General features: G+C 35.3%; 1 protein-coding gene and 1 long non-coding RNA gene across 2 annotated transcripts; both read right to left on the reverse strand.

The window, feature by feature from the left end:
* Positions 1–852: 852 nt before the first annotated feature.
* Positions 853–2,187, reverse strand: LOC134249752 (uncharacterized). The gene is made up of 3 exons (XR_009988348.1): positions 2,155–2,187; positions 2,013–2,064; positions 853–932 (listed from the first exon to the last, which is right to left on the reverse strand). It is a non-coding gene; the product is annotated as an uncharacterized LOC134249752 (long non-coding RNA).
* A 5,860-nt stretch (positions 2,188–8,047) lies between these two features.
* On the reverse strand, positions 8,048–9,736 carry LOC134249731 (uncharacterized). The gene has a single exon (XM_062732078.1). It carries the CDS (start codon positions 9,734–9,736, stop codon positions 8,057–8,059), a length of 1,680 nt encoding a protein of 559 aa, XP_062588062.1. The 3' UTR covers positions 8,048–8,056.
* Between the last annotated feature and the right edge of the window lie 8,782 nt (positions 9,737–18,518).

Below are 18,518 nucleotides of genomic sequence, written 5' to 3' on the forward strand. Positions count from 1 at the left end.
CTGATTGGACAGAAAAAGAATTACGTGTACTTGATGTACATTTATAGCAACTTTCGGTTATCGTTCCTGACTTTCTTATTTAGAAATCGTCCAGACCTGTTAAATCTCACTTATACCATCACTTAGTGATATTGTCCTCTTGATTCTGTGAAAATTTCATTAATTTTTAAATACAAGAAATGTGAGAAGAATCCAACCTTAAATAATTATATACTAGTGTCTTCTTAGCAAGTGTTTTTTGTTTTGTTTTTTTTTTTTTGTTATAAAGGTAAGACTGTATCCCACTCTTTGATTTCTTATGAGAATACTTTTGTCATAATCATAAAAATAATATGTTTTACGGCGTGACCGTTGGGGCGAGCGCAGTTGTACTATCAAAAACACTTTAAAAATAGATCAGCGACTTCAAACATCAAACCGCACGAGATATCTCGGCTAGCTATGACGTCACATGACGTCACGGAGCTCGTCAGAGCTTACGGAGACAACCGAGCGTCTGGTTGAAACTATAGACCTAGTGCAATTTTGTTCGAAAAACATTGCAGAATCATTTTTTGTTTCTTTGAAAGATTTCTACAAACTGAAAGCCTTTTATGCTTTACGTTATTATTTATTTATTTATTCGCGCAAAGAACATTGGGTAGTAAAGGAATTCTGGGAATGTTTCACAAGAAATTTTGCCTGACGTACGTACAGATTTCATTCCGAATTTCTTCTGTTCTTACACGTTAGTCAATTGAGCTCGCTTCTCTAGCGTCACTGCGCTCGCTATAATACTTGCTTATGCACCAGGATTCATTATCACAATACATTTAGAGGAAATGTCCATACCCTGTCATGTTGTCTATGGATTTCATCACTACTTCTATGCTGCTTATGGAGAACAACTCCTGTTCTCGTCTTCAATCCTCTGTAGTTATGTGAAAGCTTTCCTAATATAAAAAAAAATGAATGGTGCAATTATGATTCTTATACCTTTAAATATTATTCCTATACAAATCTATACGAAAAAAAGTCTAACATTTCTAATCTTTTACTGAGCGGGCATAAAAAGTCAATGTTTGAGCGCTGAGTGAGATGTTGGACCTGTAGATGAGATGTTGGGCCACTTAGTCACACAATGGTCGGAGGTTAATCTCATTTTTAGCCGGGCTTATTGCTCAAAGAGCAATTGCCGGCTTATGTGATCCTGTTCAAGGCAGGATGTTGACCCCATAGTCTCCATTTTAAAGTTACGTGCAAAAATATAGTTCTTACTTTCAACCGCTTTTGAGATAATACAAACGCTAAATAAAGCAACAAAAATAAAACAAAGATTTATCTATATAAAATAAACATTAGTAGTAATGACTTTGAAAACTTAGTTCATTAGCGTAAGGATTTTTGATAATCAGTGTTACCGTAGTTCTCTACACATACACAGTAAAGTAGGAGAGGGAACCAGACTGGCCTGTTTGTTTACATTCAGCTGCGATACCAGATTAATTCTGATTCTGACAAAAAACATTCTGATTCGGACCGTGGTATTAGGATTGAAAAACTCACTGTCAGTGTCTTATCATTTATATTGATAGTTTTAAAATAATTTTTTCATCAGAATATAAACGTGATTCATGTAAGAAATCCATTCTACTCTGTAAATGAGCCCGGCTCTCTGTACTTCTGAGTACTTTGATAATTCCTTGGTGTTCAACATCGACGGACCTGATGTTACATCACGGAAGACATTACAAGATACATGTATGTCCACAAAATAAAAAAGTGAAAGGTATAACAAACATTTATTGACTGTGTGTTCACGGGCAAAATGCTTTTTGTCGACCCTCGAACAAAACTGTTTGCTTAATAGCCTCCGGCAGACAGTTTTGTTCATGGGGCCGACAAAACGCATGTTGCCGTCGAACCTAGTCAATAAATGTTTAATGTTTTCCAAATAATGTAATGCGTACAAAAATGTGTAGTTTTGAATTATTCTTAAATTACGTATTAAATTGATTGAAGTAAGTCTTTACCTCCGTGGTCTATTTCTGTTGATTTGTATTCCCACGTATCCTTATTTTCTACCTTAGAAATAAAAAAAAACTAAATCAGATCAAACACTGGGACTTCCTTATTTCTAGATCATGCAATAACTAAATTCAAAATCTTACAGACCTTATAATTTGCTGATAGTGTTCCAGTAAGAGCCTTTTTCATTGTCATTAATTCGAATTCGTCATCGGGATGGACATGGACGAATTGAATTAACCCTGATTGTTCAATCTCAAAGAGGAAGCTAAAATTAAGTCAAATCATTTTAAATAATTGAATTTACAGAAAAATAATTCATTAAATTTATATTTTTAATATTTAATCTTTTTGCATATGCAGTATTAACACAAAATTTGCAGCAAAAGACTCAAATGCAAACCTTTTTGTTAGATCCCACTTCTTCGGATTATCAAAAACTACAAAACATAGTGAAATTGGCATGATACAGCTGTTTGATATTTTCAACTTTTTGTTCAAGGAAAATGTGTTTTTTTTTAAATTAAAAATTTAAATTACATATCGATAAAAATTTATGTGTGATTAATAATAATTTTTTTTAGATAATTTAACGTACAATAACCGTCTTGTGTTCTCATAGTCACAGCATCGAAATGAAGTTGGTGTAGAGAGGCACCATTGTCAGTTCTGTTGACATTCCTGATTCGAAACTATGAACACAATGTAAAGATTTTTTTTATATATAAGACATCCAAATGCGAGTTTTATCTACTGCGAAAACTAGCCCAACTGACGAAATCTAACAAAAATGTATAAATTCTCTTTCGGGATGGTTTAGCTTGAGGACAGCGCCATAGCAAAAGTATTCGCGATTTTTAAAAATGGCGACGGCTCATTTTCGCGTCTCGAGTAGGAAAAGAGAGATAACTCTATGGAAAATAAGAGTTATCTGTTTATTTTTTTAAGGAGTTATGTTAATGTAGGAAATGACGTAATTTTATATTAAATTATCGTCTGCACTTCCGTAGTGAATGTAAACAAGCAGAATTTAACCATGGGTCGAAAATCTTCTGAGCTGAGTGCTGAAACTAAAAATCTAATCGTAACTTTGAAAAGTGAGAATCACAAAACTTCAGAAATAGTTCGTGTGTTGAATATTAGTGAATCTACCGTGAGATCTGTTTGGAATAAGATTATTCAACGGGGAACTGTTAAAAATTTACACCGAACGGGAAGACCTCGAAAGTTGTCACACAGAGATGAAAACTGGATTATGCGGACGGTCAAAAGCAACAGATACAGGACCCTAAATAATGTTACGTTAGATTTAAATGAAGGAAAATGTCCTACAGAAACTGTAAGTAAATGTACAGTCCAGAGATTTCTTAGAAAAAAGGCTATCAAAGAAATTTGTGAGAAAACGGATGGTTGTTCGTGAAGTTAATCGGAAAAAGCGATTATCTTGGTGTTTGGATAAACGACGACTGACAGTGGAACAATATTGGCAAAATGTCATATTTTCTGACGAAAGTCAAGTTGTAATATTGGAGATAATCACCGGGTTTATGTCTGGAGAAGAGCAAATGAGGCGTACCTACCCCAATGCATGTGCCCTCCCCGTAAATGTCGAGTTGCAGTTATGGTATGGGGATGTATTACTTACGATGGTGTAGGGACTTTGTGTCTTGTCAATGGCAACATAACTGCTCAAAAGTATATAGATATACTCGACGAACATTTGTGGCCAGTTATAGCGAGGCATTTTCCCAATAAAACTTAACCTATTTCAAGATGACAATGCACCCGTGCACAGAGCCAGGATTACGTGTGAATATAAGACAAACAACAGCATTCCTTCCATCACATGGCCGGCACAGTCCCCGGACATTAATATAATTGAAAATATTTGTTTGAAAATAAAACGTTCACTTCAAAACACGACCATAGACATCAAAACCCAGGACGAACTTTTTAATGCAATACTTGACATCTGGCAAAACATCGCCCTTGTGTATGTAAGAAACCTATTCCTATCGATTCCCCGTCGGATCCAGGCAGTAATAAGATCCAAAGGTCAACTCACAAAATCTTGAAAACAGTAAATCAGTTTTTCATACTTTTAAAATAGTTTTATTTTGTTATGCGCGTCCTTGTTTCCGGCCGCCATTTTGAAAAATCGCGAATACTTTTGCTATTGCGCTGATATATGCTTTCAAAAAATAGTACATTGTTATTCAATGATTCATTATCGAGTCGACATATGAATGAATGTAACAAATGATACCTTCGTCGATAAATCCGAATGTCAAGTTATTGATACAGATATCTTATTTTGGTTAACATAGTGAAAATCTATGATACAATGTTTTAGCAGTAAGGTATACAATACAACATGCGATCATGATTACAAGTATTAGAATCCAAACTTACCTTAATTACAACAGTAACGTTGTACATTCCTAGAGTGTTAGTGGTAGAGGAGTAAGTATAATGATGATGGTAGCCCTCTTCAAACCAGTAACAATGTGTCATCGCAAGAAACATGAACAGTACGATGAAGACACCCGACTCCATTATTAACTAGGAGTATAACCTGTGAAAGAGAATAATGGTTAACTCATATTACAAGAAAAAAATACATGTGGAATTCCATATAATGGAGCTTTTTAAATGTAAAACCCCTATTTACGATATATCTATACTTACCTGCATCAACTTTTTGCATTTTCCCCGAGCTGCCTACGATTTTGCCTGAACTTTTGAGACCACCCCTGTGGTATCATACACTATGTGTATACCCATAATGCGCTAGCACTTCCGCTTCAGTTTTGTGAGGACCTAGAGAACTAGGACCCAAATAAATAACTTATAAGGGGTGGGTGATGCAGGTAAGTATAGATATATCGTAAACAGGGGTTTTACATTTAAAAACCTCCAGTTTACCTCAATATCTATACTTACCTGCATCAACTTTTTGCGGAATTTGTGCAGAAATAGGGCGGGACAATGATTAAGTTAATTTACTAACTATAAAAATAGTAAAAATAAAGATTGCACTCACCATTACAGGTGTACTTTATTTCTATTCTTTTCCCTTTGCCCATCTGGATGTGTCAAGGACTGAAGACTTGGCAAACCGAGCTTCACCTTTAGGAACATCCCTCATGTAGAATGAAGTAAAAGTGGTTTCTGTTGCCCAATGAGCCGTCTGTAATTAAATTTCTTCTACTGTTGCTCCATTGAAAAGGGCCCATGAAGTTGCCAGTCGTCTTGTGTCAAGTGCACGTATGCTACCTAAAGGTTCACTACTGTCACTGTGTTCATAAACAAACTTGACCAGAGATACAATACATCTTGATATGGAATTCTTTGATGCTGGTTTTTGTAGATCTGATTTGTAAGTTAAAAACAAACACTTTTCATTACCACGAGAAGACTTTGTTCTTTCCAGATATATTTTTAATGCTCTGCATGGACACAAAAGCAAGTCTCGACTGTCTGTTGCAAAGGTGTTGAACTCTGGTATGAACATAGGTTTCCATGGCTTTCCCAATCTGAGTTTTGGCCAAAAACTGCATATTTGGTAAAAGTCGAATTCCGTTCCTTTCTAAACGCAAATGCGTCTCTCCCGTAGAAAGAGCATGAATTTCACTCACTCTAGAAGCTGTTGACAATGCTACTAGAAACACAGTTTTCCAAGTAAGAAACTTCATATCACAAGAATTCATTGGTTCAAAATGATAATCACACAATTTCCATAGAACTGATGGTAGATCCCAATTTGGAAGTAATGGTCGTACATTTGGTTCAGAATTATAGATTCCTTTAATTAATTTCGATATATCAGTATTGTTACTGACAGAACTGTTATTCCAACCTTTGTGAATAGATGCTATAGCCGATCTATAACCTGTAATAGTGTTTGGCTTACAACTGCGTTCTTCATGCAAGTAGATGAAAAAGTCGGCCAAATCAGCTACAGAGGCCTCAAAAGGATCTTTCTGGTTTGAGGTGCACCATTCTCTGTAGATACGTAGTCTAGCATCATACATTTTTCTTGTTGATTCTCTGCGAGAGTTGGAGATGAAGGACTTAGCTTTTTCAGAAAATTGATGCGCAAGTCTTTGTTGTTTGAAATTTTCCAAACGGCCAAATGTAGACTTTCTGGACTTGGATGAATGAACTGTCCCCTCTTTTGTGTTAACAAGTTTGTTATTATTGGTAGTTCCCTTGGAAAGTCTATTAACAGATTGAGTAGGTCTGGAAACCACGACTGTCTTGGTGAGAACGGAGCTATGAGAAGAAGCACACACGTTTCCTGTTCTACTTTTTTCAGCACTTTTGGAATTAGTATTGGTGGTGGGAATGCACATGCAAACATTCCTATCCAGTCTACAGCTAGAGCATCGCATCCCCATGCTAGAGGATCCGGGAAGGGAGAACAAAAAACTGTTAGTTTCCGATTTTCCCTTGTCGCAAACAGATCTATGTTTGGAGTGGAGAAAATGTGAAAAATCTGCTGAACTACTCCCTGATTGAGACTCCATTCTGTCATTTTCGGAATTTGTCGTCCTCTGGACAACTGGTCTGCTATCACATTCCTTTTCCCGGGAATGTGGGCTGCATGAAGTTGAACACCCCAAAGGCGACATCAATGCAGAAGCCTCCATGTCAACATGCACAGGGCTGGAGATTTTGTTCCTCCCTGGCGATTGATGTAGGACACTACTGTTGAGTTGTCTGTCCTCAATAGGATCTGTTTGTGTTTGACATTGTTTTTGAAGTGATGAAGGGCTTTTTCCACTGCACTGAGTTCCAACAGATTTATGTGTGATAGTTGTTGATAGTTGTTCCTCCACTGACCATCTGCCTGACACATTGCGATCTTCTAGGTGGGCTCCCCATCCGTAAGATGAGGCATCTATCCACAATGTTAGATCTGCCTTGAAACTCAGGATAGATGTCCCCGCAAGGACGTTTTCTTGCTTTGTCCACCAAAGTAGATGTGGAATGAGGAATTCGCTGACCTGAATCATGTGTTCCAGGTTGTCCAAATGTGGACGCCACTGGGATAATAGGCAGAATTGAATTGGGCACATTTGTAGTCTGGCAAAAGGTACCAAGTCTATGCAGGCTGCCATTAGCCCAAGGACTCTGAGAAAAGTATGTGCTGGGATAAAGGAAGCTGTAACCATGGTTGAAATTACTCCACAAAGACTGTGGAAACGGTCCAAACTTGGGTAAACCACACCACGTTGGAGGTGAAATAGAGCTCCCAGATAAGTAATCTGTTGAGTTGGTTGTAGTATTGATTTCGATTGATTTATCACCAAACCTAGATCCATCAGCAGCAACAGAGTTCTCTGAAGTTGGTGCATTAATGTCATTTGATCTGCATTTTTCAGCAGCCAATCGTCCAAGTACATGTAAATGAAAATCTGCTGACTTCTGAGATGCGCTCCTACAGCTGCCATTAGTTTTGTGAATACTCTTGGAGCTGTTGCAAGACCGAACGGCATTGACCTGAATTGATAATGGTTGTTGTCTATGCAAAATCTGAGGTATTTTTTGTCCTCTGGATAAATCGGAACATGTAGATATGCATCCTTTGGGTCTATTGATGCAACCCAATCTCCTACATTCAAAGCTTGTATGATTGACTTCAGAGATTCCATCTTGAAATGCTGATTGTGGAGAAAAACATTTAAGGGTTTCAAATTGAGAATTGGACGGTACCCTCCGTCTCGTTTGGGAACTACAAAAAAGGTGCTGTAAAACCCGTGACCTTCCTGGGCCTTTGGAACAGTCTCTATGGCATGCTTTTCTAATAAACTTTCAATCTCTTCTAAAATACATTGTTTTTGAGCAACATTTTGTACATTTGTGATTCTTACTCCTGTCTTTGGAGGATGGTTTAGGAAAACAAGCTTGAGTCCTTCCTGGACTATTTTCAAAACCCATTCGTCGGATGTAATTTTCATCTACTCCCTGTGGTAAGAAAGGATCCGACAGCCTACTTTGGCTTATTTCTGCAACTCTAGGCGAGTCTATAGTTGAACTTGTAAGCTTACTTCTGGGGACGAAACCCCAAACGATCTTGGGCCGAGCTACGATTTTGGTTTTTGAAAGAAACCTGAGAATTCAACTTTCGCCCTCTTCCCAGGCCAGTCTTTGCATTTCTGTCAGTAGAAAACTTCCCCTTCTTTGCAACAGTTGGTTGCTGTTCTTTCTGCTCTGAAGTACCAGCTGACTCTTCTCTTTTCCTCTTTCTTGCAGAATTCGGGTTAGAACCATCTCTCTGCTTTGAATTTCTCAAGTGGTGTGTTTCTTTAGCATCCCGTAAACTTTCTGCACTTGAGTGAAGGATGTCAAAATATTTCCCACAAAAGAGTTTAGGATTCAGAGTAGACTGTACAAGGAGTTTATTTTCAGTTGCCTTGTTTTTAAATGCGAGATCTTCGACGTGAATGGCTCTTCGTGCTGCAACTGCACCCACTAAGATACGTGAAGTAACATCATCCATCGACTTAAAAACTTGCATCAGTGCTTGAAGGGCCTCTGTCTTGTCCTCATCAGATACTACATTATCCACATACGAGGTAATAAGAGAAGCATAAGTCAACTCTCTCAGAAGAAGACGCGACCCTTGATCTATCTTCCACAACTCATTGCTACGTGAATGCAATGTTTGATTACGGAAACGGTAAGAATTTTTATTACCTTTCCTTGCGAAGCTACTGTCCTCGATGTTATCATCAAGTCGTGGCGTTGTGCAATATTTATCAAAATCTGCAGATGTTACTCTGTACTTCTCATCATCTGAAGCTTTATAAGTGCGTATTGTACCCTTACGCTGGAACTCCTCATCAACGTCCGTTAACGTGTTCAAGATGTAACCGTCTAGAGGCAATGCTTGTTGTTGGGTACACGTTTTTGACCCTATCAAGCGTTCTGACATATACGACTTGAAATCTCGATCCTGATTTTCAGAAGTTTTCTCAGAATCTATTTTCAATTCAGAAGTAACCTTCTTAACAAAATTTTTCCAGTCAACTGTACATGAATCATTAAATTCTGTATGCACAGAACCTGCAACAGAGTTATCAAACTCAGACTGGTTGTCCTCATCATGGACTTGAACAATATCGTCAATTTGTGAATTGTTCACAACTGGATCGTTGTCACCTCTGTGACTGATGAGATCATCATCATCTGACTCTCTTGAGTGTTGATCATCTGAAGGTCGAAATCTATCGAACCTCGTAGACTTACTCTGTGAACTTGTAGCAGACGGTTTTTCAGTCTGTTTACTTGCGCCATGTACTAATTCTTTAACTCTGGCGTCTATCAAATTTCGCATGAAATTTTCTTGATACTGCTGCCACTGAGTTTCAAAATTTCCCAGCGTGAAAGGGGGTAAATTACTCATTTGTGATGGGAAAAACCCCTGTGTCAAATTGCCGCCATTTTGTCTCTCGTCCGAGAGAGGTAGCGATTCTGATACAACTAGGTTTCCCGCAGAGGAAGCTTGTGAATCAGAACAAGTATTATTCCCCACAGAGGGAATTTCTGTCGCTGGATTTGACACCGTGGCCGATTTCTTACCAGTTTCAGATTTCTTGCGTTCAATCATTTTATTCATTAACGCCCGCTTTTCCTCTGTCCAAGTTATGCAAACTTCACAGGGAAACGCTTCATTGCAGACGCGATGTCGATAGCATTCTGCGTGATCGTCTAAAACTGTCATTTCTCTGTTATATTTTTTACATATTTTGTACGAATCAGACATCTTTAATCGCAGGCTTAGAAACAAAAATTAATCACAGAAGAAAACGCGCAGTTTTCTTCCAAGATGCCCGAACAAAACTGAAGCGGAAGTGCTAGCGCATTATGGGTATACACATAGTGTATGATACCACAGGGGTGGTCTCAAAAGTTCAGGCAAAATCGTAGGCAGCCCGGGGAAAATGCAAAAAGTTGATGCAGGTAAGTATAGATATTGAGGTAAACAGCTCCGTATTTGTAAATAAAACTTTTTTTGCCGCTTTCTCTAAAAAAACATCAAAATTTTCATATAATATATATATAATATTTAAGAGCTAATAATGGTCTATGCTGAAACCATTCTTTAAACGTGATGACCTGCAGATCTACAAAATAAAATTTTGCTGTGGCATTCCTCCGTAAAACATCCTGACTGAACTTACAGGTATTCTGCAATTGAAATTAAAAAGATGCTTAATAAGTTTCTTATTGACAATATCTTTTTTTTTTGTTTTTGGAGACGAGGTCTTCCAAAAATCAATTGGAATTCAACTGCATCACGTTATTATCAGGCCTATTTCTGTATTCATGTGAAGCAGAATTCTCGTGAGGAAAAAGAAAAATAAACACTTGTTGTGGCCTGAAGCTCGACATTTAGATATATCGACGACGTATTGTCGATTTAAACTGAACACGATTCGTAGAAGGAATGTGTCCGCCATTTTTGTTCGGAGAATCGCTATACCTGCAAACCCCTATATAAAAGGCAGGACTTTGTCACTGTTCAGTGTAATCACTCGACACCGGTGTAGATGGACATATGCAATACAGCACTCGTTAGCGACAATGATAACGAAATACTTCGTCTAATGCAGGAATGTAAGATACCAAAGAAACTTACAGTTGTACAGGTAAGTGCTGTATAAAAACAAACACAGATACACGTAATTGTAATATGAAAAAAAGGTAATGCAAGATAACCAGAACGAACACGGGTCGCCATTCCACGCCGATACCCGTGACAATAAAGCAGTCAGGTGTGACGAATCTGAAGAGTATACCATGAGGCCTGTTCAGCAGAGGAGAGCGAACGTTCGCCAAAATTACTATTGTAGGTATAAGGAATTGTGGCGAGCGCTCGCGAGCATTTGCCAAAATTATTTTTTGGAGGTATAAGGAATTGTAGCGAGCCCTCGCGAACGTTCGCTCTGCTGAACAGCTAGCCCTCTAGTGTTGATGTATCGTAGATATTGATATCGAAAATGGCGTATGCCTATTTAAGAGTCGTGTTCAGCTTTAACAATGGTTATTTTCATTCTAATGTCGATACGAAATATTCCTGTGGGCTTGAAATAAAAGATACTACAGAGTCTTACACATCTGTTTCATATCTGGATTTTTACTTTAACTAGTCGTTAATGGTAATCTAATTACCAAGCTTTATGATAAATAACTTATACTTTTCAATCGTCAACTTACTTTTACTTATACAGCAATATACCTTCATCACCTGCATACGGGATTTACAACTCTCAGTTGATTTTTACGCAACAGCATGTTCTATACGTATACGTACATTATTGACACAAATTGCTGACACAAGAATATCAACAGTCTCGTTTAAAATCATCATTTCGTAAGTTCTATAATGGTCGATACAATGACCATGTCAGCAAATACAATTTATCATTATGTCTAATCCTGACTGACATCTTCATAATAATTATTAGGCCATTATATGCAAAATTAATTATCGATGGATTTTTCCGTTAATTCCCGATCATGACAAGGAGCCCTCTTATGATTTTTGGAGATCTAATGTTTAATTAATAGACCTTTTGAGTTTAAATACTGTTCTCCATATATTCTGTCACTACATACATTTTTTTTATTAAAAAATTATAATTTTTAAAGAAATTTTGTTTATATTTTTAGAATGGTGCCCTTCTTGGATGCTACGTTGTTGTTGCGACCCCTTTTATACTTCATTTAATTATTTAAAATCTACATTTTTTATCAAACTGTCTTTTTATAATAAATCCGCGATTTTATACCTAATCACTTTGAGATTAGTTTGAGTATTAAGGTTAGAACTGAGGGGGAAAACAGTTCAAATCTACCATATAAGTTGAAATTTAAGCGAGACGCAAATTTAGCAATTTTACCATAAAAGGGGGTATTTTAATTTTAGCGAGCAGCAATTTAAGCGATTTAAAAATGCAGCTATAATAACTACAACGTAATTAATTTTTAGCGATCTCAGTACCCTCGCTAATAATGCCAAAATGAAATCCTCGCTAAAAATTCTGCTTATACGGTATTTTAAAATATTTTAAAAAATCATAAATCGACCCTCAAGTATCATTTTAAGTGATAATTCATTTCATTATGAAAAATACATGTATATATATACCGTCTTTTCCAGATTCGAACCTATTCTTAGGTTAAAGAAAATGTAACTAACTGCTTTTTTCATCTTTATGATAGACCCGCGTAACCAGTTCTGAATCTTTGTTAACAGGTCGTTAATTTAAGATGCACTTTTTCGAATCTCTATGGGTTTTTTTATATGCGCCTTTTAAACAAAAATTGGAAATATTACTTTTAAAGAAAATTGCAGACTCTAAATGTTCAAAGAAAATGAATTCTGTTTCAAAGAATAATTTTTTTACAACTACAGTATGTGGATTCCCTTCTGTAAAAAAAATAGGGGATCTTTCATAATTTCCAAATATCATTCTACATTCAATGGAACAACCTTTATATCATATAGAATTGAAAATGGTTTGCTGCTACTTTAAATTGCTCGTTTTATGTGCTTATACTTTTAGGGGGAAAAACACCGCATCCCACCCCTTTTTTAACAAGATGATCAACACATTAATTCATCAAAACCTTTTCTGGTGTCTTAGCAAACTTTTGTTTTAGCTTAAACATTATTCAGAAGAAAAAAATATGCAATTTTTTAAAATGAAATATTGTTTTCACTTACCGGTAGTGCATCCGTGCTTCAACTCGTCAGCGAATCAATGCACTGACTACGAAGAACTAAAACCAGTGTTTTGGGGCGATTTTTTTTTTTCTTTGTATCGTCAGATTTAAATTTCCTGATAAGATTTTGTATATGACCTTAAACAGAGAGTAGGAGTTCTTATCCGAAGATCGATCGATTTAATGTTAAAATTATATCATTTGTTTTCAATTCAAGGTAGGGTACTAGATTCTTTATTTCTTCAAACCGTATATTGAATGGTATGATATGTGAAGATGGGGAACAGTAATCATGCTCAGTACAGATTATGAGCAGAGCAAACAAATACCTCTGAAAAAAGGATGCTGAATGAGGTGCCATGGAGGACTAACCATTTGCTGATGGACAGTCACACCCGTTGTGTGTTCAGTGTCATTATCGGGCAATCGGAAGAACGTGTTGTCAATTCAGAATGAAAATAATGTTTCTAACAATTTTGATGGAAAACATTAGTCAACTAAATTCTGAAGATAAAATGATAATAAATGTTGCATTATTTCCACCTTTTGAAGGATTTTCCCTAAAAATGATTTTATTTATAAACATAAAAATTTTGATTTATTGTCTTAAAAAACGATATGAAAAATGAAGAAGCAGTTATTGAATAGAATTTAAGGCCTTATATGAAGCAGAACCTTATGCATGAAAAGAAGAAAATACTTGTCGTGGCCTTCAACTTGACATTTAGAAATATCGACGACGCATTGTCAATTAATAATGGTAATTTCCACTCTTACATGTATGTCGATACGATATATCCTGGTGAGCTTGAGATAAAAGAAATGCCACCGAGTCTGACACATCTGTTCCATATTTCGGATGTTTTTATTTCAAAGATCGTGAAAAGAGGGGTTGTAATGGCGTCTAAGTAATATATTTGTACATAATTCAAAGTTGTTTTTCCGCTAGTCGGAAAGGCCCGAGAAGTTGCGATTCAATTCAGGTCTCTAGTCAACTATAAGCATGTTGCCGGTTATTTCAACTAATCTGCAGAGATTACATGGTAAATACCTATAAGTTTAGTTTAAATGCACATGTTTATCAAACAGGTCAAGATCGACCCTTTCAGAGAGAGATTATATCCTAAAAACTCTCACACTAGGACAAGATACACGTAGGTTAGATCTACTTTTGGTTCCCGCTTTGGGGTAATGCAATCGTTTATAAAAAAAATAATTCGATGGATTATTGTTAGAAGCTGCTGAGATTCCTGTCACAAAATGAATATATAATTCACAGAGGTCACAGGAAGGTCACAAGACTTTTACAGCGAATTACGAAATAGTGGTTAAGTTTTCAATAGCTAGCTGGATAACTCAATAGGGTATAGAATTTGGTCTAACAAGTATCACATTAGGTCTGAATCTAGGTCATGAGGTTACTCAGGTGTATCATTAGTTTTTACAGGTAAATGTGAGTTGATTTCAATGTTCTATGAAGCCACGTATATATGCCAATGTGTTCTGCTGTAAATAAATGCATTATTCTTCTGTAATTGCAGTTTTTTTCAATGAATTTGCAGAATTAAAGAATGACACCCCCCCCCCTTCTCGTAAATGTTATTGTCTAACAAGGTTAGGAAGTTAGCTTCCCATTCCAATTCTCTCTTAACTCATTGATTATAAATAAACACATTGATATAATAATAATATACTAGATAACACCTAAATTTTATAATCATATTGAATGTATTAATTATCAGCATCTCTAAACCAAATAAGTTTCGTTATTTGGTAACTCTATGAAAATCTGTTTAAGCTAAGTGTTTTGCAATTTATTTTATTCTTTACATCGTTTAAGGTAGGATTCTTCTCTGGTTTCTGACTAGATGAAACATTCAAAGTATATTTGCTTATATGTCATATATTGAGGTGTAAGGAATTTAAAAGACCATATTTTTCTTTCCTCATCACAATTGTACAACTTTAAATAGAAATGGTAAACTGCGCTTGAAAACTAGCAGGGACTATATTTTTGGTGGAATGGTGGCGTATGAAAATATCTTCTTTTCTGCCTCTCAAAATTATAATAGAACAATGAATTTAGTTACAATTTTTACACAATCGAAGACTTGGAGAAATTTTCAAATGTAAGTTAAATTAATAATGAGGGACTAAACTTTCAAAATATATCAAATAAATATGATTTTCAAACAAACTAGAACTTTATTAGCTTTTAAACGTTTCCTATCAAAGTGCAGATTTGAGCCAAATCTCCATAAAAAGTATTTTTTTTCTCTCTTAGTAAACGATCAAAACTTTTAGTTTTTGTATCATTTTGTACATTTATAAGACTACTTTATTATATGTGAAAATAAGAAAAAGTTAAATTTAGGAAGCATATGAAAATAACTAATATATCCTATAAAAAATAAGAAAAACAGAGAAAATTCGGATTAGCCAATATCCAGTTAAGTTAAATTATTTATGTAAATTTTGTAATATCATGCTATAGACCCGATATAGTAATATGTTTTTATGCAAAAAGAACAATCATTAAACTTTTGAAATAGAAGTAGGTATCACATGATTGGCAACAATAATTTTTTTATTCTTAATGTCAAGGAAAAAGATAATGACCTTGACCTGACCTTGCCTCTAATATAAAACGGTTAAATTTAATTTCACTGATACTATCACTTACTGATATTGTCTTCTTGATTTTGTGAAAATTTCATTAATTTTTAAATTTTAGAAATATGAGAAGAATCCTACCTTAATTAAATTGTTATTTTATACTTTATCTGAAAAAATTAGTAAGATAATTTTATAAAGGAATTAATCTCACAAAATTGCTCAGTGATGAGAGTCTAGAACTAAGTTCCTTCATAAAATGGGCCACAACAGTTCAAATTTGCAGCTTCTTGCATAATTATAGTTTGATCCCTCCATCCTCAACCACCCCATTATTTACTCTTGTATTTGGTTTTCGAATACTTTTTTAAAGCTTTTAAATTAATCTAACAAGATTGAAAAATCTTACCAAATTACCACGGGTGATGAGAATTAAAGAGTACAACAAGTAGTGTATTCACAGTTTTGAAAATATTCGGATGCAGGATTGAGAAATTTTTAACAGTTTAATCTAAAGCACATGGTGCAATTGGTGTTGATTATTGACAAGAATAAAATTTTTGTCCTAAAGAAAAAAATACCCTCTAATTTGGAAATGCTTGCAGGTCACAATCATAGATTTAAAAAGGTGTTTGTTTCGGAAGTGACAAGACTTTGAAGCAAGTAGAAAGTACAGTATGCAGAAGATTTATGCATTGCTGAAAGAGTTGGCATAAAATTCTACTGAAAAAAATATTTGCTATTAAAGAAGAATAATGCACTTATTTACAGCAGAACACATTGGCAGATACATGTGGCTTCATTGAACATTGAAATCAACTAACATTTACCTATGGAACGCCGTCACTGCCTTATAGCAGAACACTACTATTGCATTGTGTCAACCTTCCATTACATTATGTCAACTCTTTATGACAAAAACCCACACTACTATTGCATCGTGTCAACCTTCCATTACATTATGTCAACTCTTTATAACATTAACCCACACTACTATTTGCATTGTATCAACTTTCCATTACATTATGTCAACTCTTTATGACATTAACCCACACTACTATTGCATCGTGTCAACCTTCCATTACATTATGTCAACTCTTTATGACATTAACCCACACTACCATTGCATCGTGTTAACTTTCCTTTACATTATGTCAACTCTTTATGACATTTACACATACTACAATTATATTTCGTCAACTTGCATTTCGTTATGTTTACTCTTCATGAGATCTTAGTTTTTATTAACTGATGTGAAAAGCTCATGCCATACTGTGCGCACTCTTCTACATTATGTCGATTCACTATTACGTTATGCGAACACGGGTATCCTCGGCCTTTATATGAACATAACGTATTTTCCGCGTTCCGCAAGCACTAAAAATGGCGGGAGAGAAAACTGTCGCAGAAGAGATTCTCAGCGATTTGGGAAATGACATCTTTAAATGAAAACTTTAAGCGACAAATGATTGACAATCTTGAAAAGTGCAAAGCCTTAACACTGCGACTGTGAATTAAAGTCACGTCGAAATTCAATGGTGTTTACTTTAATCTCATAATTAAATAAATCAAATATTATGAGTCGTGCAGCAATCATTTTTTTCTTTTTATTTTGATTTTTTTTTTAATAAAAGTCTTAAACTTTGAAGGACATTGCATTAGTTTCACAATAAGCTTAGCTGAACTAAGTTGAAAACTTTTTTCTATAAAATTATAAAGCCTGAGAGCTTCTCCGCTTTCCGCCCTTGGTCTCCAACCATATACCGTCCCCCTTCCTTGTTCAACATTCCCATATCCGCCACTGATATGTGCCCATGCATGCTTACTAAGGCATATTCAATTGATTTAGATGAGCGACTGGTAGATTTTTGCAATAGAATTCTGGCCCTGAAATGATTAAAAAAAATTACTAACTCCAGTGACGTAGCATCTTTTTTTGAAAGAGGAGGTCAGCCAGAAAAAAAATCATTTACCCGAAAAAACTTGACAAGCCAAGAAAAAAAGTCCAACCCCGAAAATCCTATTTCGGGGAGAGGAGTCCAACTTCGATCAATCCTATTTTTTCCAGATATATTACATTACCCTTAGTGGATTATACTTCAACAAAAAGTGGAGGTGGGGGGCTATACAGTTTCAATGAACATTACATTTTCTATAGTAAAGTTAAGTCTGGGAAAAAAGAGGGATTGATATTATGTGCCTGTAATTTGTCCTAATCAATCAGGACCCCCCCCCCCTTCTTACCAGTCATTAAAACACGGTCGTCAACATTCATTATATACTAGATATACAGCTTTGAGATCATGTAAATGTTTTTTAACATCAGGTAATGAACTTTAGGAATCAACATGATAAAGAGTTAACACAATATAAAGATATTTTTAAATCGCATAAGAAAGAGTTGACATAACGTAATTATATATCCACATCACGGAATGGAGTTTTGACATAATGTAATAAAGTATTGATATAATATAAAGATATGTTCACATAATGTCATACACTTTTTACACCACGTAATAAAGCACTGACATAAAGATAAGATGTGTTCACCTCATATCATGATGCCCTCGCCGTAAAATAAAGATAAATCCATACCACGTAATAATGCTTTTATATAATAGAAATATACACTCTCAAAAAGGAATGGGCTTTTGACTTCATGTAATGATAAGTTTAATTATGAAACACAATTTACTTGACGTAATGCAATTTTGACCGCACATATTAAAGAAATGAAATAATGTAAAGAAAAATTCATTTCATGCAATAAAGTTTTAACACAATGAAAACACATTATCACTTCACATAATGATTTTTTTACTTCAAGTTATGAAGTGCTGACATAATGAAAGGATGTATTTACTTCATGTACTGCAGCATTGGCATGATGTTAAGATATTTTCACATCATCTCATAAAAAATGGACATAACGTAAAGATATGTTCACATCACGTAATGATAAATTGACATAATAAATGCATAGTTGTATGCTATAAGGCAGTGATGGCGTTCCATATTTACCTGTAAAAACTAATGATACACCTGAGTAACCTCATGACCTAGATTCATACCTAATGTGATACTTTTTAGACCAAAATATTATACCCTATTGAGCTATCCAGCAAGCTATTAAAAACTTTACCAGTATTTCGTAATTT

The sequence above is a fragment of the Saccostrea cucullata genome, unplaced genomic scaffold (assembly GCF_032062105.1).
Source record: "Saccostrea cucullata isolate Sc308-1 unplaced genomic scaffold, CSIRO_AGI_Scuc_v1 ctg305, whole genome shotgun sequence".
Taxonomy (NCBI): domain Eukaryota; kingdom Metazoa; phylum Mollusca; class Bivalvia; order Ostreida; family Ostreidae; genus Saccostrea; species Saccostrea cuccullata.